Below are 25,841 nucleotides of genomic sequence, written 5' to 3' on the forward strand. Positions count from 1 at the left end.
AAAAAGAGAAAGGGGGAAAATTAGGTCAAAGTTACTAGAACGAATGAGAATAGAGAAAAGGGCTAAAAAAGAGAAAAGTTGGGAGAAACTGTGCTAGCAAAGGAGAAAGAAAGCAAATGAAACTAGAATGATTTAATTTAGTGGAGACAGTTGGGGTAAATGAGAAAAGGTGGTGGCTAAAAATAAAGCAGAGAACACACACAGGTCACAAGAATGAAGGAAATGAAATGCTGCACTTATAACCTTTACACTTATGTTCAGACAGCTGTCAGCTTGCAGGCTCAAAAGAAGTCAGAGGCACTAGATCAGGAGTACAGTGTATTTGAATGTGATCTGCAGAACATTCACCATGTAACATTTCTCTATTCTTATTATAGTCTTCAGTGAGAGAATCTCAACTATTTACACCACAAAGGTTCTCTGCAGCATCATTCATGGCTGTTTGAGAATGCTGGATGAAAGTAGTACTATTATCAAATAATCCTTTGCCAACCAGTAAACCAAATCTAAATTTTAAGGCCCTATTTTTTATACTTTGTTTCTCTTGCTCTGGTTCATAGTAGAAAAAACCCCACCAAGCAACCAACCCAGAAAAGGACATAATAGCTTTTGCCACACTTCCATGATGCTTTAATAAAAGTCAAAATAAGTACTCCAAGCAGCAAAAGTCTGTCCACATTCTCCAAGAGTTTCATGACTAGTCCATTTAAAAAGATCTGTACATTTTAACTTCTGAGCTGAATAATAAAGAAAGAAATTCCAGTGAAAAAATTAGGAAAGCAGACAGAAGAAGGCGCATGAAAATAGGTGTAATATCAGAATTTCAGGGTGAAAAAAGCAAAATAAAACAACAGCCAGCAACAAGGCAGAATGCCTCTCTAAATATTTTGGTCAGAGATTTAACCATAAATATGTACAGCAACATTTCTCAGTTTAAGAGCTGAAAGTATATTTCAAATGCAAGGCTGCAGAAAATACAGTGCTTGAATAGTTGAATATTTAGTTGCAGATGAACATGCATCCTTTTCCAACTAGGCAAAGAGAAAGAATTATTTATATCTTCTATTTCAATGGCATGGCCACAATTACACATCCATTTTCTGCCCAGTTCATTTTCCAATTATTTTAACTAAATGGTATCAGAGGACCCTGGCACTTCCTCCTGACAGTAAAACTAATTGTTATATATTTCAAACACACTACTGCATATTATCTATGACTTTTAATTACACAGTCAAAGAAATAAGGGTTATTAAGTTACCTAGTGCACTCACACAAACCTGTGTGGAGTAGAATGAAATTCTGAGAACACTACAGATTCTACATATGATTATTATTTAGTATTTATACAAGCCATAAATACGCATGACCTAAAACCAGAAAGACTCAAAAACTCAAAGCCAAAATTGACAGTCTAACTTTCTTTGTATGGTTCTGTTTGAATCAAATCAGAGTTAGATCTCCAGCTCCCCGTTAGGTGCCCTGTAGTCCTTAAGAATTTGTGGCTGGGAGACTATATCATAAATACTTGTTCTGTCTTGTGATCTTCTAGCTGTTTGCTTACAGCCACTCCTGGAGACAGACAGACTCTTGGTCAATAGGACCAGGGTGGCTGTTCTTCTGTTCTTAAAATCAGTTTTGCAACTGAAGCTTGGGCTGGCTAAAAGCACAATACAAATAGGAAAAAAAAGTAAATTGTTAACAGGATCTCGAAGTCTGACATCCTCAAGAATCCATTGGCAAAATAACTTTAAAAAATGACATTATCAAAGGTGAATAGAAATAAACTGGACTTGGTAAGATATTGGGAGAATTGTACTCAGCAAGGAATGTAATTGCAAATGGGGTGGAGATTTGAAATTTATTTGATCTGTTTTGATGAATTAATTCAGGGGAGGAAAAATGAGAAGTGCTGAGCAGGTATGTAACCGTACTTCCTGAAAACAAAACAGAAGGAAGATGGATGAGAACAAAGTAAGTACAAACTTAGCCGACTAAGTTTTAAAAGAATAGAGATCAGACATAATTAGTGTGAACTCAGAAAGAAAACACCAAAACAGTAATGCTGCTTCTCTACAGCTGTGGTATCAGGAAGAGTGAGAAAAATTACTAGAGAGAAGATGTTTGAGATGTTTCTTAGAGAAGTTTGTTCTAATGACACAGATAAGGTGGTCTTCCAGTAACATTCAGGTTTTTTGCTGTTTAAATTTTAACAAAGCATTAAAAAAATTCCAATAAACAGAAAAATCAGGAATGCAATTAGTAGAAGAGAGAAAAGGAAGATCTTGAGATTAAACCTTTCAGTTTTCACAGTAGAGAAAACAACATGAAGCAGACAAATGTTTCTTAGGAAGTTTGCTAGAAGGATTTAGTCTTTTTTGCTGAGTATGTTAATACAGCACAGTGATGCTCAAAGGTGCACGTCTAATGAAGGAGGGATCAGAGAAAAATCTTAGTATTATGGATAGAGTAACCCAGAACAATTTGCCTTTGACAAAGTTCAGTTGTGTATATGCAGACCTTGCCCAAAGGTGTCTATCACATGCTTGAGTGGTCTTTTTGTAAAGGCAGGGACATATATAAGGTCATTTTTGGTATGACATGCTAGCATTAACAAACAAACACACAAATCTAAACCATCATTTCATATTGGCTAATTCAGTTTAGCAGCAAAGTAATAAAATGTTATATGAAGCTACAAAAAACGGTTCAACATACTGTGCTGGTATGAAAAATAAAAGGGAAAAGAAGCAAAGGATGAAGTCACCATTCCTGCAGCCAAAAAATCAATTCAGTGTATTCATAGTAAGTTTTGATTTCTGTGGAAATATTTGGCTGACCCATTACGATAAACATTGGATGTAAATGTCATAGAAGAAACAGCTGACAATCAAAATAAATGTTGTACCTTTGCATGTTGGGATTACTCCACTCCACGTGCCATTGCTAGTACAAGTGCGAATTAAGGAGTTATTTGATTCCATTGTATAACCAGGTTGGCACATATAAGTAACATTTTGTCCAACAACATAATCATCACCATATCTCATGCCATTGGCTGGGACTCCTGGATCTCCACAACTGATAACTGCAAATAAATAGTTGAGGAACAGATTTTAAAACCTAAATGTGATTTATTTAAATGTGAGGGGGGAAAACATAGGTCAAAACTAGGAATTTATTGGGAAAAAAAAGGAGAAGGAAAAAGTATCATAAATCTTATCTCCATCAGAAGAGAAGACAAACATATATGTTATCTGAATTAGCTGCCAAACACAACATGTAGAGCTGTATAACAGTTATATTTGGAGAAAATCAATACATGTGTTCGACAGTAGAAGTAATGGACTGTACAATTTTGATCAGTAAAATTTCAAGATTATAAAAAGAAAAAAAAAAGCAAGAAAAAATTCCTATGTCACTACCACCCTTTAATACCCTCAAATTTTCCTATCAGTTCAGAGTTTCATTATTAAAGAAGCAGATATCTATTGTTTAGTTTACTTTTCGATGGGTACATCTTGAAAGAAAACAGAGTCTGGAAAATTTAAGATATATGTCTGCAAAAAGCTCCCACTCTGTAAATGCTCACATGGTTACTATGTACCTAAACAGATGAGAATGTTCAGGCAACCCCCAAACATGGGCCATGGCTTATGCCAAAAGTAGGCGTACAGTACTTTAGTGAGTGGGATTGGTTGTAAAACCTCTTGTGACTTCTAGTGTCACGAGATAATTTAATCTCCTGAGATTAAATATTCACAAGGAGTTAATAAAGAGTTATATCATTATAAGCTGAGAATAATGTTAAAATAGGTAAGTTTCTCTCAGATCTGGTCAATTAGATCTATCAACTTCTGGAACAGTTTTCAGAGTCAGAAATCTTGAGAACCCTAGTGGCAATGATAAAAAGCTGTTGTTTTCAGGAAAAAAACAAACACCAGGAAAAAAATGTAGTTCATACAAAGTACAGCACCCATGTGTTCTACAGTTTATGTTATAGTAAACTTGACAATCCCCCTACAGCATTTTTATTACTTCTGGAAAATTGTGGGAGGCAGTTTCCTGGGCAGAAAGCACATCCTGGCCACTTCTAACTCAATGCCAAAGCATGACCAATGTGAATGGCACCCTCTCTGTATCCTGGTTTCCAAAATGAGAAAACCCATGATGACATGTTTCTAGTGTATTCTGGCCAGGTCCCTTGATCTAAGTAACTGGGGAAGTGAGAATCCAAGGTATCTAGTATGCCTGTTCTACAGTTTATTACAGTCTGAGTGAGCAGATACTAATTAAGCTGCATGTATCAAATCTTTAAAAATAAAAAAAAAGTCCCACACAATCACAGTCTATGGATACAGAAGAGATTATAAAACATACCACAGGGTTATCTGTGTTAGTCTAAAGGTAGCTAGAGCAGTGATAAAGAAAATTGGAGATCAGCCTATTTTATTTTACCTAGTAACATGGTAATTTTAATTTTTTTTTTAGAACTTAAAAATTCATAGATTTTTCTTTGTCATTCTTCAAAAAATATAGAGCTGTGAAAGACAGAACTGTTTCTCTTAGTTATACAAGTATACTCAAATACTCTACATGTTCTACCTTTCTTTATTTGACATATTCCATTTACTACCTTTAATGTTGCAAATTCAACTAAAATCATGTTTGATATTTTTCCAGGTATGCTATTGTTTTGACTCGATTACGACATAATGTTCATGCCTTTATCTTTTTTTCCCTAATCCTTGTTTCATCTCTTTAGATTTCCCTGTATGAAGAATATTTCAAATCATACAACATAAATGATCAAAGAGCTCCACAAACTATCAATTTATTTCACATTGTTGAAAACTACTTTTGTTGTTTATTTAAATCCTACTAAAACCGTGTTCTCAGATTTTTCATTGACTTTCCTTACACTCTTCATTTTTTTTCATCAATACAAACTTTTTGCTTCTTCCACTGTTGCTGTAATGATTGTACCCTTTCCTGCTACTGACACTTTAACATCGATCTGTTACATAGCAAGAGCCACCATGACTTCAGCAGATCTCTAGATTGTTCTACCTTTTCAAAATTCTTACCTTCTTATCATTAACTTTTAAAGCCATATTTCAAAGAAAAAAAAAAAAACAGAACCCAGACCTGATTTTCTTTCATGTATTTTTGCCCTTCTGTACTTACTAGTTTTTATCTTACTATAGGAAAAAGAGTTGCATGAAAGAAAAGACTTAGGAGGGAAAAAGAGTCATTCCTCACATTACTGTGTTGTAACATTAGAACTGTTCATAGAGGTGGGTTAGGAGTGGTAAGGAAAAGATCCTTTTTCTCTTTTGTGTTACACTACAGCATTTGACTTTCAAAGAAAGCAAAAGCAGATGTAAGAAGGTCACCTAGATTTTACTGAGATACTGTTTTGTCATAAACATAGGAATAAAGCTTTAACTAAGAGAAGTCTGTAGTAGCTACTTAGCAGGATCAGTGGCATTTTCTGAATTTCACAGATTCAGACAGTCAGAGAATCACAGAATGGTAAGGTCGGAAGTGACCTCTGGAGGTCATCTTGTCCAACTCCCCTGCTCAAGCAGTGCATCTGTATTGAGTTTGCATGGCAAGGTTTTGGTAGCGGGGGGGCTACAGGGGTGGCTTCTGTGAGAAGCTGCTAGAAGCTTCCCTGATGTCTGACAGAGACAATGTCAGCCTGCTCCAAGATGGACCTGCTGCTGGCCAAGGTCAAGCCATCAGCAATGGTGGTAGTGCCTCTGTGATAACAGATTTAAGAAGGGTAAAAAATGCTGCTGCACAGCAAGAAACTGCAGCTGGAGAGAGGAATGAGAATATGTGAGAGGAACAACCCTGGAGACCCCCAAGTCAGTGAAGAAGGAGGGGGAGGAGGTGCTCCAGGCGCTGGAGCAGAGATTCCCCTGCAGCCCGTGGGGAAGACCATGGTGAGGCAGGCTGTCCCCCTGCAGCCCAGGGAGGTCCACGGTGGAGCAGATCTCCACCTGCAGCCTGGGGAGGACCCCATGCCAGAGCAGGTGGGTGCCTGAAGGAATCTGTGACCCTGTGGTAAGCCCGCGGTGGACCAGGCTCCTGGCAGGACCTGTGGACCCATGGAGAGAGAAGCCCATGCTGGAGCAGGTTTTCTGGCAGGACTTGTGACCCCACAGGGGACCCACACTGGAGGTGGGTACAGAATCCAGGAGTGAAGCTGTGCCTGGGAAAAAGGGAGGGGTGGGGAGAAGGTGTTTTAAGATTTGGTTTAATTCTCATTACCTTACTCTGATTTGATTGGTAGTAAACTAAACTAATTTCCCCAAGTTTAGTCTGTTTTGCTTGTGATGGTAATTGGCAAGTGATCTCTCCCTGTCCTTATCTCGACCCACGAGCCCTTTGTTCTATTTTCTCTCCCCTGTCCAGCTGAGGAGGGGAGTGATAGAGCAGCTTTGGTGGGCATCTGGTGTCCAGCCAGGGTCAACCCACCACACCATGCAATGACCCAGAGTTGGACCACTACCACTTAAGTCACTGTGGTAGGCAAAAAACAGCTTAAATTATTGTAGTGATCCTGACTAGAAGACCACTGTACATTGAGAAGTAAGTGATTCACAATACAGGTAACCTGAGGAGCCCGGGCCTGTGCTGCACTGTGCTGCACATCCAGCACAGCCTTCAGACCTGTGCTGTGCTGCACAGATCCCTTGGCCAGGGCACAATCTCAGTCAGCTCACTGCAACAGAGGAGCTGCAGGTAGCTCCCACTCAGCTGCATGTCCTTGCTTTTTATCTACCAGTGCAGAAAAAGTTCTCATAAGAACATTGTTTCTGTTTTACTGTAGAAATGATAGAGTTGTTTCCTTGTAAGAAAATCCTATAATAGCTTGAACAACCGAAATGGGAGAATCTTTGCTATGGAAAAGGTCTGCACAGCATGCTGCATGTGGGTCAGCGTCTTGTTTGATGCTACACAGCCCAGGACTCCCAGCGTCTAAAGGGGTATAAGATTATCTATGCTATTTTGTTATAGTGTTAGCTCTCAAAAACCAGCATTTTCAGTGATACGCAAGAAGCAGCCCATTACTTGGTAGCTGTAATAAGTAAGCGTTGGCTGTAAATTTTGATAACACCTGGACTAAACAAAAGTGGCTGTCCTGGTTTTGGCTAGGATAGAGTTAATTTTCTTTCTAGTAGTTGCTATAAAGTTATGTTTTGGATTTAGTATCAGAATAATGTTCATAACACACACTGATGTTTTCAGTTGTTGCTAAGTAGCATTTAGACTAAGTCAAGAATTTTTCAGCTTCTCATGTCCAGCCAGCAAGAAGGCTGGAGGGGCACAAGAAGTTGGGAGGGGACACAGCCAGGACAGTGGACCCAAAGTGGCCAAAGGGGTATTCCATACCGTGTGATGTCATGCCCAGTATATAAACTGCGGGGAGTTGGCCTGGGGAGGGTAATTGCTGCTCGGGAACTAACTGGGCATCGGTTGATGAGTGGTGAGCAATTGCATTGTGTATCACTTGTTTTGCATATTCCAATTCTATTTTTTTTTTCCTTTCTGTCCTATTAAGCTTTTCTTATCTCAACCTGCGAGTTTTACTTTTTTTTCCCCCAATTCTCTCCCCATCCCACTGGGTGTGGGGGAGCAAGTGAGCAGCTGCGTGGTGCTCAGTTGCTGGCTGGGGTTAAACCATGCTAGTGGCATATCCTGGATCTTCCTATTAATAGAGACAGGGGACAGAACAACCAGTTAGGACACTGATATGTGTTATGTGTCTTCTTAGAGTGGTGTTGGAACCCAGAAAGAAGGTGAAGACCTTGTCCAAAGAAAAGATCCTGGACTTGGGGAAGATCCTAGAAAAGGAAGAGCTGTGTGGAGACAAATGTTGGGGGACATCAGTCAGGGGATGACCCTGACTGTTAACACCTGAGTTTCATATGAGCAGTTGCACAGCATGAACCAACAGGACTTTGAACCCATCCTTTGCAGGACAGCAGAGAGCTCCCCAAATGTAACCCTGAGGGGGAGTGAGGAAGTGTGAGATAATCAGGCAGGTAAAAGCTCTAAACTGCATGGTTCTTAAATGGACACCAACATCCGGATCCACTGTGGGTTGCTGTTTACTTACAAATATAGATGCAGTTACCATCACAAAGCACCTTTATCCTTGGTACAATTAACATGGTTCTCATTATAACTTTGGAAAATAATAAATAAACTAAAACATTGGGCTTTCGCAAGTTTGCTGACTACAAAAGCAGCTGTTCACACGCTTACCATTAAAGATGGATTTTAAAACAACACAAGAAGGAGAAGTTTTCTTTATCAATCATCTTAGTTTTGGCCTCTATTTGGGTTGCTGTAAGTGTGTAAAGTAGCACTTTACAAAAACTAGGGTACTAGTTCAAAATTTAAGCAACAGTTTGCTATACCTCTGATGAGGATATGTTTCCTCAAAATGACAGGCAGTCTTATGTGTCACATAAATATAAAATTTTCATAATTGTTACTAAAAGATGAACTAGGACATGTAATAAAGCAGGAACAGATGGGCTTGAAAATAAACTGTTGCAAAATGCTTATTATGAATGTAAGAGAAGCTGAAATAGCTTCTGTTAGCTAAGTAACCAAAGCAAGTATAAGGTTAATGAAGAGGCCAAACAGAAAATGTTATGTGAGAGTGGGACAAGAGTTTCGACCTCAGAGTCACTACAAAAAGAATTCTCAAGCGTTCATTTCAAGGTTTTTATTTTCTGCCCTCTGGAAGACCAGAATATTATACTGCTAAGTTTTCATGATGAAGAAAAGCAATTAAATGAATAATGTCTGAACATGACATATCACCAAACATAAACAAGATTAAAAATATATACTAGGAAAGAATTGAAGCAGGTAGATCATGTAACCATACAACTCTTTTAAGCTGTAACAGCAGTCTATATACTATACTATAATGTGTCTGTCTTTAAAAAAAAATATTCTTCATCTCACAGCACTATATTTTTTTAAAAGTATTTCATGTACAAAATTATGTATGAAGTCGTGCAAGAAAAAGCTGAAGACTTAGTTTATTTCCATCCAACTTCTATATTTTACTTTATTGTCTTTCAGAGGAGAGAAAAACAAATACGATTGATTAGAGATGTGTCTTACTTGTGCAGTTTGGCAAGGATCCAGACCATGTTCCATTGGCAGTGCATTGTCTTACAGATGATCCAGAAAGTATGTATCCTTCCATGCATGAATAAATTACTGAATTAGAGAATGTAGTTCCATCAATACGAAATACTTTTCCATTAGCAGTTGTTCCTGGATTACCACACTGCACAGCTATAAAGCAAAATGTTAAATATTTTTAAAATGTAGTAAAGATTATTTTTGAAATAGTAATGTCTAAGGACAATCCTGCTATCAGCAGTATTATGTGGTAGAAATCCCTGCTGTTATCCTGAAAAATGCAAGTTTCACCACCTACTGATAAGATGTGTTGTACAGTAAATATCTGTTGGCATGAATTATTTGTTTCTACCCTTTTGTACATATTGAAATACAGCCTACAAATTTAACTTTAAAATCTGCATTAAAGGAAAGCTAGTAGCTGCAAAGACAAACTCCTGATTATAAGGAAATGCCTGATCTACAATTATCTTTGTAGATTTAATTTAAATATATAGATGCCTTTAAATATACAGATGCATTTATAGCATCACCAAAGTACATTTCCTACCTACAGGATAGAGTCAAACCATTATTTCATAGGCAGGTGTAAGCCTAATGTTTCCCAGTTCTTCAATGCTCAACTTTGGAATTTGAATGTTTCTTTCTTATATGATTACATATATACATCTAATCTATATGACCTAAACTAGAACAATACACCTGTGTGTGCATTACACACACCTATATATATATCTGTCTGTGAACCAGAATCATCGTTTCAAGAGATTTTTAGGGGGGAAAGAAACATCAAAAGTATCGTAAAATGTAAAAGGGGTAATTCATTTCTGTAATAGATAAGATCAAAGAAGAACAGCAGAAAGTTCAGTTGGGCTAAGCATATCCCTTTAGATACCAACAAACACACACATGTATATATTTACATCATGTCAGGATGGCTATCATTCAGCAGAAAGGATATTAGAAAACCAGTTTGTAAAATAAGTTTTTAAAATGAGATGACTATTTCATACAGATAACACAGTCAACAGCGATAAAGTGGAAAATAAGAGTACAGGTTCTCAAGTTATTTTCTGCTTTTCAGGAAGCTTTACTTTGAAGAAGAGTCTGTTGGGAATTATTTCCTATTTTTGAATCAAGATAATTAAGGTAATAAATGATTTTGCATAAATATTCTGTTAGAGCTTTCTTTTCTGATAATACATCTTGTTTGAAATGTCTAGAATTATTTTTTCCAAATAAACTTGTTTCAGCATTTCATTTTCTGTTGAAAAATAATAATGTCAACAGTATTAGTAAATAAAATTTTTAAGCCAATCATTTATGACATAGATGTATCTAGTGAAAGCCTGACATTGACAGTTTCCTAAAACTCAGCTCTTTTCTCTGAAATTCAGGTGTATAATGGCTGCAATTTAAGGTCAGGTGATGGTGAGATTTTTAAGGGAAAAAATCTCTCAGCAAAAATTAAGTTCTACAGGCCTTATCTATTTCCTTTTCTGTACTGGATAACATATATTTGAAACTAACACAAGATTGAGAAGAAATAAACAGGTCAGTATACTTTTTTTTTTCTCAAAACTTTGAAAACATGCAGTTTCATGGGTGCCAGGAACTGATTTCAAATTTGTCACCTGATGCCAAACCATTGCTATGGTGTAACAACTTATTCAAAACAAAGTTAATGGTCAGCCCTCAACTGGATACCAATCACAACACAAAACTGGCAATGTAAAATTGTTTTTCTGATTAGCATTTTTAACAAGACAGTTTAAAAATAGAGTGGATCTTCTGTGATTTACCCTTGCACTCAGGTTGTCTTCCTGTCCAACTTCCATTTGCCATACATGTCCTTTCTTCTGAGCCATGGAGGATATATCCAACATCACAACTGAAATGTACGGTGCTTTTAATTTTAAAATTGTTTTCTTCTCTAGACCCATGACCTGGGATACCTGGATCACCACAAGAATCAGCTGTATCACCTAGAATTTAGAGTGCAAAGATTAGAATAAATATGAAATATTATTATGATACTGCATTTAAAATATATGTTTCTATGTATTTATAAATAAATTCATATTTATATTTTTAGAAAAAAAACATATATCTCAATAGGTGTGAGTCCCTGTAATTACAAAATTACCTGATTCTCAAATAATTTCTTTATACTTATTTTATGTAAGTACAGAACAGAAATTATAATTATCTCAAGATTCCCCTTAGACCATGCTAAACTTTTGGTAACAAAATCATCAAACAAGAATAGGGAAACAAAATGAAACCCACAAAACCTTGGTTATTTTTTATTTAAAATAACAAATTCTGAGGAAAACCAAGGTCCTGATCATAAAGATAATTTTCTTGTTTGCTTATAGCAAGTGTTCATAAAATACTTCCTAGTTTTATGATATCATTAGAGTTGTAACAGTTTTACGATTCAATGAAAGCTCTAGTCAACAATTTTATGTACATCTGACATGAAGCATTTCCCTGATTTATAGAAATGTTGAAAGTTCAAGACTGCCCGATAGCTAAAATCTCCCTCAGCTAGAAATGTTTAAGCAAATTCTAAGATAAAGGGTTAATGTTTTCTACTATCTGTTGTATATTAACGTTAAAAAAATCAACGTAGTCATAATAATAATAACAACAATATCTAAGATTATACATCTAAATCTTCATTTATGGTGAGAACTTTTAGGAAGCTCTAGGTAACACTGTATTTGCACAGAAGGTTAGTTGTTTAAATCTTTTAATATGTACTTAGGATCTGCTGGTTTATCTTTTTAAAGGTCTTTAAGCTAGTTTTCTATGTAATGAGATGAAGGCATATTGTATTACTGAGTTTCAACACAAAAGAGTTGAATTCTAGAATTCTTGGAGCTGCACTGTTCAGGGTTTCACCCAGAGATATTTAGCTTACACTTTTCTGTGACAACTTGCAAATAAACTAAACAGTCTTCTATACAAAAATAATTCAAACATCGTAATATTTTTGAGATCATATCTGCATTATTTTGTACTTAGTTACACTAATGTAAATAAAGAAGAAATATTTTATGAATCAGCTAGAAAGCTTTAATTCAACTGCTGAAGAATGTCATATTAGAACTTCACATTAGAGACAATTATATCAAAAGTTTTGTAAAATTATTTAAAGAAAGCTTTCTGTAGAATACCCATACTTTTCTGGTATTTATCTAAGCTTAAATAGCAGTAATAACAAAATTCTTACATAGAAGTAATAAACAAAGTTCTCTGCTCCGAGTACCCAGAAAACCAAAAGTGACAAACTCACTATCTAGGGGTTCTCTAGGAAGTTAGGACCCTGGAGCTGTAGATGCAGAGAAAAACAGAGCTTCCCTTGCCTTGGTTGGCACTGTATGTGTGTAAAGATTACTGTTGGAGTGACTGGTTGGACACATCTCTTTACTAACAAAAGCATGTACAGAACTGAATAGTGAAAGGAAGAAGAGTAGAACTAGCTTACTTTGCATTGAGAATTATGGTGTATGAGCAAATACTTAGTTTACTCCAATATGTCCAAGAAGCTGACTATATTATTGTCACTTATGAAGGTAGTTCATGTGCCAACCTGCAGTTTTGTAGGTCAGGCTTACTACTTCTTATTTTCTTTCATATAGGCCATGCTTGCCTCTTTGCTCACAAATCCATTGAAAAACAATATAACGAAGCACCTCACAGGAGTTGATCTGCACAACTCCTATAGGCTTGTGGGAAAAGAGAATGCAGCTATGGAGTCTCAGTCTGAAGGCACATCTGGAGAGTCAAAGAAAAGGGCGGAACTTTGCTTGGAAAAGCATGAGAGCGCAAACCTGGCAGCTCACACTACCTATCCAACCCCTTGCTGAAGCAGCTGACAAAGTAGGCTAATTATAATCCACTCTCACTAATTTAGGAGCCAATTTTATCATTACTTAAGTTAACCAAGCTTAAACTGACACCTTTCATTTGACAGTAATCAAACAATGTGGTCATGCCTATTACATTGTGAACTTTTATAGCATGTATGTGCAAAAAGTACGTGGTCCCATAAATTTTAATGCTTTCAGAAATAACAAATTAAGTAAGTATAAGGGTTAGCTGACTGTCTGGTTCAAAATCACAAACTCAAAAGTTTAGGGTCTTCCCTGTTTACCCATTTCATTATGTGACACAGATCAGTAAAGCAAACTGCCAGCCCTGTTTAAAAAGCAACAGTAAATAGTTCCAAATTACAGTAAGTAAAAGAATTTTACAAGCTTTCAAAATACTTCATGTCCAAGCTACTTAGGTGACTTGAAATCCCTATAGTTTGAAAATAGTCTGCTACGTATTTTTACAATAATTTAAAAATGTGCTAGATTAAGATTTTTTTGTTAGTTCAGGAATCCGTATCTTATATTTTCCAGTATTATTTATTTAGACTATGAAGAATTTGGGACAGGGCCTATTCATTATTCTATACTTGTAAAATCTCTACAGCAACAGCTCCATTTTCGGCAAGTTACTTGGCATTATGCCTAAAATAATTTTATGATGAAAAAATGGAAATAGGCTTTTTGCTGTGCCAAGTATAAATTACATATTCCTCTTGTAAATGAAATCATGTGTTCTTTCCTAATGCCTAATTATTACCGTGAATTATTACTCTTTTAATCTTAGGGAGGCTAACCGCCAGCTCTTTTGATTGAAGGTTACAGAAATAATTTTTCTAAATGACTAATCACATCAGGAAGTGACAGTGATATAATCAATGATATCACATTCAAAGATTCAACTAACTGATTTTCACAGCCAGTTACGAGCCATCCTTCACCCACAGGTGTAACAAATTCTCAGTTGGCATTTAATCTTAATGAAAAGGAGGGCATTTAGACCACTTAAGTAAGTACACAACCATTGCTGCACTTATGAAGAATTCTAAGTTGCTACAGATTTCTGACTCCAGCTGATATGCATGTAATGACTGAAAACTCTATTTCTGAATGCCAGTAGATATCAATGGGACATGACAATTCCTTCTAGCTCTAGGATGTGAAATATAAAGTGCCATGTGACAAGAAGTAAACTGTCTTTGGGATGATGCAACAAAATTTGGTTACCTTATGTTTGCTGACCTAGCATTTTCCATTTGAATTCTTCTTCATATATGAAAAGGACAAGCATGCTGTGTCTTTTGTCAGTCAAACATTCTATATTATTTATTATTAATATCTATATTTATTATTAATATGATTAACATACAGTATTATTTATTATTAATATTATTTATTATTAAACCAAAAAATTACAAAGTTTAAGGCTTTAATATGTGTTAAAAATGAAGAAAACAAGTTATCAAGGCTAATAATGAAAGATAATGATTCACATATTTTTAGATGAAAAATATGGAAATTCTCACAGTAAACTGCAAATTATTTTAAAATGAGAAATCATTTCAGATATACACTTTGAAAACAAAGTCTTAATACACTTTGAAAACAAAGTCTCAAATTTTTCCTAAGCTAGAATTCCATTTTGGTATAGTACAGCTGAAGAAAATAACCGTTTGTATTCTGTAACAATTTGATTTACTGTGATTAACATTTCAATCTATGTCAAAGAAATGTTTCTTCATGTATTGAGAAAAATTAATTAGATCTGATTAGAGTTTTCTATCTGTGGATACAAAAATCATCATTAGAAAAAAAAGGATTTTCATGTACCTCATGAATGCTTATCCCAAGATATTTGAACACTTATTTCATTCATTAGCAGGATGATTATACAATAGTTTTATTTTCAGGAATGTTTCTTTGATATTTTCATGTACATTTCCAGGTTTCCTATTTGTATTCCTTGATACTTTTGTCTGTTTCTTTTTTTTTTTTATTCAAAAATTAGATTTTTTTTTTCTTATGAAAACTATGGAAAACTACAATAAGTACCCTTAGATTATACCTGAAGAAGATTTTTTTCCCCAAAACAAATAAGTATGCATACTAACTGTAAAAAAAACATTTTTTGTTAACCTAGTTTGAATTTCCAATTCACATAAATATATCAATATTTATTAAGTAATATTACTTTACATTAAAGTTTGCTTTCTGGTGCATAGATCTAAACATCACAGGTTGTAAGAACTTGGTCTTTGTTCCCATTGCAGCAAATTTCCCTCTGATTTTATTTGTAGAAAGTTAAGGGATTAGATAAGATGTTCACATTTTCTAGTTTCTGTCACATTTTAGGTTGTAATAGCAGATTATTGAATGAAGAAGGACTCATAGAGCAAGATAATAACATTTAGATTTTCCTTGTCTGCAACCACTGCCTAAAAGTTTGCAGTGGAAGGTTCAGATACTGAAAAATTCTTCCAACCCTTTGGAATTTAGTGCAAGATTTTAACCAAGAAACACTATTTTCATATTTAATTTTTAACCATTTCTGTGCCATAGGCTGTAAAAAAATGCATATTCTGAAACTGCAGCTGACATAATCTGTTTATACCTGAATACACTAAAGAGATGAAGGCAAGAGCTAAGAAAAAAGGATTTGAATATGTGAGAGCCCACCTGAAGTACTGTATCCATTTCTGGGGTCCCCAGTAACAAGAAGGACATGGACCTCTTAGAACAGGTCCAGAGGAAGGTACAAAAATGATCAGAGGGCTGGAACACCTCTCCTATGCAAAAAGGCTGAGAGAGTTGGGGCTCTTCAGCCTGGAGAAGCAAAGGCTCCTGGGAGACCTTACTGCAGCATTTCAATATATAAAATATATAAGAAACATGGAGAGAGAGTTTTTATTAAGGCGTGTAGTGACAGGACAAGGGGCAACAGTTTTAAACTGAAGGAGGGTAGGTTTATGTTAGACATAAGGAAGACATTTTTAACAATGAGCGTGGTAAGACACTGGAACAGGTTGCCCAGAGAGGTTGTGGATGCCCCATCCCTGGAAGTGTTCAAGGCCAGGTTGGATGGGGCTTTGAGCAACCTGGTCTGGTGGAAGATGTCCCTGCTCATTGCAAGGGGGTTGGACTAGATGATCTTTGGAGGTCTCTTCCAACCCAAACCATTCTGTCATTCTATGATTCTATGATTCTATCATTCTAGTGGAAGATGTCCCTGCCCATGGCTAGGGGGTTGGACTAGATGATTTTTAAAGGTTGTCTCTGACCCAAACCATTCTATGATTTACTAACATTGTAAAGAACCTTGGATTTTTAGTGTGAAACTGGTATAGCAGTACTGTCAGATTCGTGTATCGGTTATTTTTCGCCTCTTGTTTTGGCACAGCTCTAACCCAAGAAAAAAATTGTTGCTTGTTTTCTTCCTATTTTCTGCCTTTGAAGATATCGAAGTAGTCTGAAATACACAGGTCTGAATAAGGTCCAAAACCCCACTGATTTCTTTAAACTATATAATGGAAACATGAGCATGACAAGAAAGAACCTCCTCCTAGTATTTATTGAGAATTAAAACTGATAACATGATTAACCTCTATCACAATCTGTGTTTACATGCTCTGAGATAAGAAATGGGATTTAGCCAAAGCCCAAATTAGTGTGTGGCTTGGATTTCTGTTTTTCACTTGATCACTGCTGTTAAAGTGAATCAAACTGAAGTTGTGAAACAGAACATTCCTAAGCATTTAGTTGTTCAGAAAACATATCTTGACTTTGGTGAGGGCTAATCTATTACAAGGATTAGATGGCGTTCCCTCAAAAACCAAGCATCCTATCTTGAAATTATGTGGAGCCCATTTGGCCTTATTATAATGATGGATGTATTATGCAATTAAGGTATATCTGAGGTGTAATCAAGTCAGTAGATATTTTGGAAATTAAAAAAAAAAATAAATTAACCCATCATCTTGAAGAAATGCAAGGTTTCCATGTGGAAATTAATACTCTCTTCAGAAGTCACACAGAAAATATTTTCAAAACAAACCAGTTCCTTTAACATTCTATTGAATACGCAGTCTCCTATTAGTATTAAATGTCATTGAGAAAGCCTACTTCTCCCAAATTATTTTCTTGCTAAAAGTTGATACTCATTTTGATTTTACTTTTTTTACTTCTACTGAAATAGTACTTCAGTTTTATACATGATTTTTCCAGATTTTAAAATGGCCTTCTGATAAAATCAAAGTAAATTCAAAACAACTTCAGGGAACTCTCAGTAATTATAAAATATTACCTGAGCAATGAGGGAGAGATCCACTCCAGTGTCCATTTAACTGACATGTACGAGATGACTGCCCTAACAGCGATCGTTTACCTGTGCAGGTATAATGAACAGTAGACCCAAACGTATATTTATCTCCAGACAGGACGGCGTTAGGAGGAATGCCAGGATGGCCACAGTCAATCACTACAATGCATAATTATTGGAGATAAAAAAAGGTTATTATCACTGATCAAACAGATCATAGTTATATTTTTCATAATTCCATACATAAACTTTGTGAAGAGCCTGACCTTTTTAGGGCTTGGGAGAAGGGGACACAGTATGTGATTAGAAATGCAAATATATTACAGACCAAAAGCTGTGAAACAAATGTTTGGAGATGTCAAAAAGGTATTTTAGATATAGATATTGATGTCCAAAGACACTCATTCATGAAGTTGATCATTATGGCATGAACACATGCACACACACACACACAAATACGCACTCATGTATGTACTCTTCAGAGAAAAAATACAGGAAGACAGTATCTGCCAAAGTCACTGCTGAGGTGGGGAATATGCAGACCTTCATCTCTCATCCACTGGTCCCAAATCATTGGTCATGAAGTCTATTAGGTTTATAAACCTAATAAAGTTTATAAAGATAATTTTTGCTAAATTTTATATGAACCTTAATACTAATATACTAATTTAATATTCATGGTTTTGGTTACTTAAAATAGTGTATTGCATAAATAAAGTATTTGTTTACATATTTCTAACATATTCCTAGGCATCATCCATTGATGTTAATTGCACAGAGATGGGAGGGAATTTCTATAGGATTCCAATCTTAGAAATGGTCATGGATAAACTCCCTATCACTTGTTTATTGAGTAAATTTTGATCAATAATTGTAGTTATTTCCATACTGTGATTAATTTTTAGTGCTCTTAATCTTGACATTTTTGTGATTTCCACTTACAGATTGCATGTAAGGGTATCAAACAGTAAGCTTATACACACACAATTTTGCTAACTGCCTCAAATGTCATGAAGTACTTAAACACAGAAAAGAAAATGGGAAAATTTAGCATGATATCTTTTGTCCTTTAGTTGCCTCTGATACAGAAAACTATAAGTGGCTCTTGCTATAAATGTTCAAAAGCAGTAATTTTTTTTAGGAATAAAAACCTGATCTAAAATCAGGATAACAACACTGAAATAATTTCAGCAGCCTCCTATCTACTGGAAAGTTGTATAAAGTAACTGTGAAGCTAGCTACTCCATAAGACTAAAGTAAAATGACAAAAGGTCTTACACATCGTTATGGAGAACATTATCTACATGGACAATGTATGTAATGGAAATGAAGTTCTGTATTGAAAAGAAATATTTGGTCTGTCTTTTAGAATTAAGAGCACATACCAAAAATATACAAAAGAACCCCCCTCACATGTGGAATTAATAGAGAAAACTTTAAGAATTCAGAGTAAGGAGTTAATTTAGAAGGAAGCTAAATATGTCAAGTTCAGGAAATGCAGTTAAAATTCATAAACCAAGTTCACTCTGTTCAAAGAATGAATCTAGCCTTGCATGTTTGATTTCTTTTCTTCTTATGCCTGTCCATGGCATGTGGCATATCTTGGCCAAAGATATTTGTATTTATGCATCATGAAAACCACAAATTATAGCCGCAAATACCAGAGTACTAGAACAGCCCCCTAAATCATACAAATATAGTTTTTATCAATAATTCATCATCTTCAATACCATAACATTTTCAGCAGGATTTTTTTATCAAAAAAAAAAAGCCAGATCAGAAGCCTGATCAGGGTTGAGGATGGATTCAATTGCCTAGCACTTCAGATACAGTACAAGGGTTGTACAATACAACATATGACTAAAGTCATGCGTGATGATCTTTAATGATTATTCTAAGTCTTAGAGCTTTACATTTATACATGTACTGATCTGTGTTCAATGACACATGTTCCCTTAGGAGTCCAACTTGCAAGGTGCAGAACATTCCTGACAACCCCACAAAGGATTTAGGAACGTGGTATGTGATTGACTGATTTTGTTTCCTACCTAGTGCCACTGAACCCTGTGAGCATTTTATAGGCTTGCAGGACTTTGAGTAAAATGGTCAAAATGGTCAGCTTTACAAACTGGGCACTTGCTGTTAGCATGCTATTTGTTTAATCAATTACTTATAAATAAAATCTACTATTAATTATGTATGGTTGTAGAGAAGGCAAACTTAGAAGACTTAATAAAAAGGCATGTTGGTCACGCAGGCTTCAATGAAATGAAACTATTTCTTCTTCTGAAAAACATTCCCAACTTTTCAGAGTGTTTTTATTATCTGTATTTTTCTTGATTGATTCTTTTGCTCTTTTCAGATGTTGTCATAGAGGAAAAGTTAATTTCATACTGGTACCTTACAGCATTCAGTTTTGGGCTTTCCTATACATACAGCCGGTAACCTTGATCTGCTTTTACAGTGGGAGGGACTTTGCCCCATCAGTCCCCGTCTTGCGGTCCATCCATTCGAGAGGTGTGGGAAGAGAGGTTGCCAGAGAAGACTGAGGCAAAAAAGTCATTGAGTACCTCACCCTTCCCCTCCTCCATTGTTACCACTGTGCCAGTCTTACTCATCAGGGTGGTACACTTTCTTTGACCTTCCTTTTTTGGCTGACATACCTATAGAAGCCCTTCTCACTATTCTTTGCATCCCTTGCCAAGTTCAGCTCCACCCATGCCTTGGCCTTCCTGACCCCACTGCTACACAACCGGGCATCATCCCTCTACTCTTCCCAGGATACCTGTCCCTGCTTCCACTGTCTATGCATTTCCTTCTTGCCCTTTAGTTTGACCAGTAGGTTTCAACTCATCTATGCTGGTCTCTTGCCTTCCTTTCCTGGTTTCTTACACCTGGGGATTGAGAGCTCTTGCGCTCTATGGAAAGTGTCGTTAAAAATCTGCCAGCTGATCTAGTCCTGTTCCATCACGTAGCTGCACAGTACATTTTATAAGTGTGTAAATTTAATTTTACATTGAACTTTGATTCAGATTTAAAGAACAAATAATAAAGGAAGAAGAAAAATAAAAGAGAATAATACTATTAATCTTCTTCAGAGTATGTAAAAATGTCAGATCAAATCATATTTTTTCATTATTATGGACAATTATCAATCAATTTCTGTCACACCAAAACTTCACTTTCCTTAGAAAAAAAAAGAGAAATTCTGAGAGAAAGATATGCAAATAATTCTTTTGCCAGTGTGTCATCTTAACAGCTATTTCTTTTTCCCTGAAAAATCCCCCAAACCAAAATAGCTAGTACTGATTATGGATGAGATATATGACATTCTGGAAAAACAGAAGTATAAATTCACATCCTCTCCTGGTCAAATGTGATGACTTACAGTAAAATTACATCGTTATTAGGTTAAAGCCTGATTAAATTTATGTATGCTCAATTAAATTTACAAATGTTATACCCTAATTCTTGACTACTGAATTAAAAAATACACTTGAATTTTCTTTAATCTGTGCAGTTGTCAACAATTCTTATTCTACCTGACAGCTGGGAATGGTTATATATGTCATATTGTGAGGGAAGAAATGTCAGGATAGGGTGCTGCAATACAATTATTGAGAAGATGACACAGACACCAGTAAAAAACCAATCTACATTATTTGGATTTCAAGCTTGGAAGGTGTGGATTGTGTGTACTTACATCTCAGTTGCTTAAAAATAACAAATCAGAACATGTCTATCAGAAATATCTTGAGAATACTTTACAATACAAAAACCCCTGATATGGTCACTGGAATTCTTTGAGGTATATTGTCCAAACATATCTTTCATTTTGAGTACATTTCAAATTTGAAGTATTTTACTAGGAACATGTGCCTAAGTAGTGTATGCCCCTGAAAGTCTTTAATTCAAAGGGGGAGTTGAAAGGGCATTATGGTACAGGCCGACATTGAATTCTGCTTCTTACAGGATTTATAGTAGCTAGAAGTACTCTAGCTACAACACATTTCAAAGGAATTGAGTCACTTTACAGGTGAACAACTTTTTCCTTGTTACCATGTCTCTTGTCCATTTTTCTAGTGCTATTTCAAAAAAAGGTATGTTCTTTGAGACTGGTTAGAGATTGAATTCCAGCTTTGTCAAAAAAAAAAAAAAAATCCAACCTGGGTCAAAGAAAAACATCCAGCAAGCCTTCCACTTCTTTTCCATTGCTCTTACAGTGGAAAAATGTGCAGACTACTAAATGACTGCCCTGCATATGTCCAAAAGGGAAACAATTTGCAAAACACTCCAAAGGCTGAAAGGCTCTTATAAAAAATATTCAGGAGCTGCATCAGAGTAAGTTTTGGTAAGCTGCAGGATTATCATGGATAATGCCTAGGTTAGAATTCATTGACCACTCTATATAAATGATACAAATAAAGCTGAGGATGCCCTTTCAAAAGTACATATAGCACTCTTATTCCTGAAGGTCAGCTTAAAGGAGGAGTAAATCTGTACTATTAAATTACTTGTGACGATTCTGAAATAAGACTAAGAGATAAAAATACAAAAATAGAAAGAAGAAATCTTTGCGCCTTTACCTCTAGAATTTCTTTCTCTTTGGAGATATGTTACCATTAAGTAACATTTATCTTTCTGAAATGATAATGTTACCTTAAAATTTAATGTGAAACCATTAGACTCTGTTATAAGTTTAACTGTGACTTGCAATCAAGCTACTTATCCCATCAAAGAAAGGGAAAACTTCCAGAACTAAAGGTTTTAACAGTAATAAGAAATAAAGTTTCAGATTTTTTATTTTAGAGAGATAATAGCAGAACTGGAGAAACTTCAATTAAGGAAGACTAATTATGGCAAAACTGAGAACTAATATCTACAATATTGCAAATATCAGTCCATGAGTCATGAATAAGGAACCCTGAGCCTGTTTTCTCTTTAATCTCTAGAAAAAAAACTTTCAGCCTTTCTCAGAGACAAATTTTGATCCTAAACCAAAACTTTTTCATAGACTTATAGAGAACTGGGTAAACCAGTGGTCCCAGCCAAGTAAAAACCTATGAAACATCTGTGGCTATATCTGCCTCACAGTTAGAACGCTGTTCATGACAAGCTGGAACAAAAACAACCTCCTTGTGTTGATCCATGTGCCTTAGTGGACAGGGTGTATATGACTATGCTGTTCAGGTACATCTGGTAGTGTGGTAAGTTGAGGACAGGATCCAGAGGACATTTTTGGTGCTCTGCAGTGCCATTACTATTTGCTTACTGTCTTCACAGATAGTCTGATCTTGCGGTTGTCACATGAGAAGTCTGGAAAGTACTATAGTGACATAAGTCAATAATTGGGTACTACAGATTTTAAGTTTCAGTGTGATTATATTTGTAGCGAATGGAGGCCATGTATTGGCAAATTCAACAGATATGTTTTGACCTTCTATCCCTGCTATCAGGGATCATTGTGCTGAAGCATTCAGAGATGTTTGTTTGGGTTATTACATTTCTCAAGGTTTCTATGTTATTTGCTACATACAGTAACAAGATAACTGTGCTACTTCAGCTGCTACTGAGACCTTCCATCATTACTGCACACACACAAATGTATGTAAATATGATGATTCTAACTGCTGTCATGAGACTGATGGAAATGTGTAAAATAATACCTACTCTAGTCCACATTCTTTGCAGAAGCATACACATTATCTACTTACTAATGCATTCAGGCAGAGGTTTGTCCCAGTGGCCATTTGGTTGACAAATTAAAACTGAAGATCCAAATAAAAAATATCCAGGATTACAGTCATAAAATACCACTGTTCCATACGTGAAATTTCCATGTTCGATTTTACTTTCTCTTATAGAATTTGCAGGAATTCCAGGATCAGAACAATTGACCACTAAAAAGAAAAAGAGCACAGACTTGACTCATACAAACACAGTCTACAAAAATGCTCTTTAAATGGTCTCCTATCCTTTGTATGAGAAACTTCCAGTGTGTTCCTAGCCTGATTTTATATATAATGATACTGAATTAGGAAGATGATATGAAACCAGGAGATGCTAAAACCAGCAGATGCTAAACTCAGAGCAAATGAAAGGAAATGTTTCTTCACAAAGTGTGATGATGCTGTAAAAGCATTTGCCACTAAGAGTGACTGAACATACCAATATATTCAATTTATACTCTGGCCTTGACACAAACTATTGCACACAGATAGAAAACAGGTCATGGGGCTAGATATGCCTTTGGTCTAACCCACAGAGCCATGCAAATATACTTACGTTCCTATACTAACATTTTGATAATGGAAGATCTTTGATGCAGATGTTTTGAGTTAAAAGGCACATGGTCAGTTAGGTAAGATTGTGATGATTCTGCTGAAACAGGGAAATATCCCAACAAATGGGTATGTGCTTTTAAAAATAGGGGTATACTTTGATGGTTAAGAATACTGATGGATTTTTTGAGTCCTCAACTTCTTTAGGATTCATATGTTCAAAAATGACTGAAGATTGATTTTTTTTTTCCCCCCCTATTTTGCAACTTACAGCTGTCTGGTGAGGGGAGTATAATACTTAGGGGTCATGGAGATTTCTTTAACAGTTTCCATGCAATAGACTCTTCTGGTCAAGTAAACACAACATCACCTACTCAAAGTTACTCTAGAAAACTACAGTTCCTGTAAAAATTACTATCCCTATATCCTTATAATCAATTTCATGTTTATATGCATACCTGTGTGCAAATATATATAATATATCTCTGTGTGTATGTGCATGGATGTGTGTACATAAAAGTATCAAAATATGCTAAAAAACTCTGCAAAAAAGCTATTGCCAGATGCAATTTAAGATCATTTTTCCTACCTACATCAGTCAATGTAGTTATTTTATGGCTCACCTACATCTGTCTAGTCACTGTCCTAAATCTTGGATTCTGCTTGTGTGCTCCTCCTAGCAGTTCGCAAATATTGGTACCACAAGACTAGAGTACATACATTTTTCAAGGATAGAAATAACTTTCTGGTTGGATCTGACTTCTTTAACATGAAATGATAGGTCAATTTTTTTAGTTACATTGATGAACAGTGTTGAAAATTTGTTATTTTTTTTTTCCTGGAGGAAAATGAGCTGTATTTCTATCCATCTTCATTTTTGTAGACAAGCATTTTGTAACAATTGAACATTCAGTTTCATGTTATTAAGCATGTACTTTAAGCAATGAAAATTTTCTATTAATAAATCTGGAGTAGTGAACACTTCGAAGAAAATACAAGGAGCTTTGACCATTTCAATAGTTTTCCACTATTATTATAGTTGGGTAGGAAACTAGCTACTTAGCAAAGTTGTAGACAGTATAACAGCAAGTGCAGTGCTGAATTTATATGACAATTGTAAATTCAGCCTTCACAAAGGAGTGCAGCCTTTTCTATAATATGGCACTTTAAGCAGTTTACAAATATGCAAGGTAACATCTTTATTTTTTTTTATTTACTTCAATGCAAATAGAACAAAATCATATTAATTAGAATTTATTTCACTGCACATTACAGACACCACTAATAAATGTTGCATACAAAGTTGGTTCTTTTTAAAGTCTGTTCTAAAACCAATAGAAGATTTCAGGACTGTGTACAATTTCAAATAACCTGATCAACTTATTTACTGATCCCTATAGGCCAATAACATATCAGACAGTTTGGCACATTATTCTGCAATACCAGAACACAGAGGTGATTTATAGCAACTGGAATGAAAATGAGATTTATTAGGTACCCTTAATACACAGTACATGTTTAGTATTGTAAATTTAAAAAATAGTAACTTCTTATCAACAAAAGGGTCCTTGGAAATTTAAGGTCTGTAAACTATTTGGCAGTATCGCTTAAGGCAAAGTGATCAAAGGAAAGTGGAGAACACCTATTGGGAGGAAAATATAGTAAATAAAGTTAATATAAATACATAACATGACTTCGGCTGTGTACAGATAAAAATCCATAGAAGCTGCTGGGAAGATGCTGAAAAACAATCAATACAATTTCTGCATACGTGCAAGCAGATTACAGCAAAAAGTAGACTTTTCTAAATGAGAACAATTAAAACATTTAAAAAGCACACAACAACACAGTTAAAAAGGACAATGGTGATAAAACCTTCCTAAAAGTGCTTATGAAAACTCACAGAACTAATTTCCTAATATTCTTTTATTTTCAGTGAAAGAATTCTAAATATAATATCCAGAACTGTTGAGAACCAACCCAAATGAATCAGGCTAACAAATTAGAATAAAAATTTAAAAAGTCAAGATGAGCAGTTAGATCAATGGAAATGTAAAAGGAAAAAAAGGTATGTTTTCTTATGCACCTATTAGAACTATGTTGGCTAAAAATGCAGAGAACATTATTTCAGCATTTAAGCTGTTAATTATCTCTGTAAAATTTTGCAAAAGGAACTTACAGAAA

At 35.4% G+C, this 25,841-nt stretch overlaps 1 protein-coding gene across 3 annotated transcripts in view; it reads right to left on the reverse strand.

Moving 5' to 3' along the window:
- The window catches only part of CSMD3 (CUB and Sushi multiple domains 3), a 749,348-nt gene that overhangs the window by 37,744 nt on the left and 685,763 nt on the right, over positions 1 to 25,841 (reverse strand). For all 3 annotated transcript variants that reach the window (XM_075024389.1, XM_075024388.1, XM_075024387.1), the window contains 5 exons: positions 23,091 to 23,276; positions 17,362 to 17,535; positions 10,983 to 11,165; positions 9,157 to 9,333; positions 2,909 to 3,088 (listed from right to left, as the gene is read on the reverse strand). In XM_075024389.1, coding sequence (XP_074880490.1) covers positions 2,909 to 3,088; positions 9,157 to 9,333; positions 10,983 to 11,165; positions 17,362 to 17,535; positions 23,091 to 23,276 — 900 coding nt within the window. The remainder of the gene's footprint in view (positions 1 to 2,908; positions 3,089 to 9,156; positions 9,334 to 10,982; positions 11,166 to 17,361; positions 17,536 to 23,090; positions 23,277 to 25,841) is intronic.

Source organism: Buteo buteo, chromosome 3 (assembly GCF_964188355.1).
Source record: "Buteo buteo chromosome 3, bButBut1.hap1.1, whole genome shotgun sequence".
Lineage (NCBI taxonomy): Eukaryota > Metazoa > Chordata > Aves > Accipitriformes > Accipitridae > Buteo > Buteo buteo.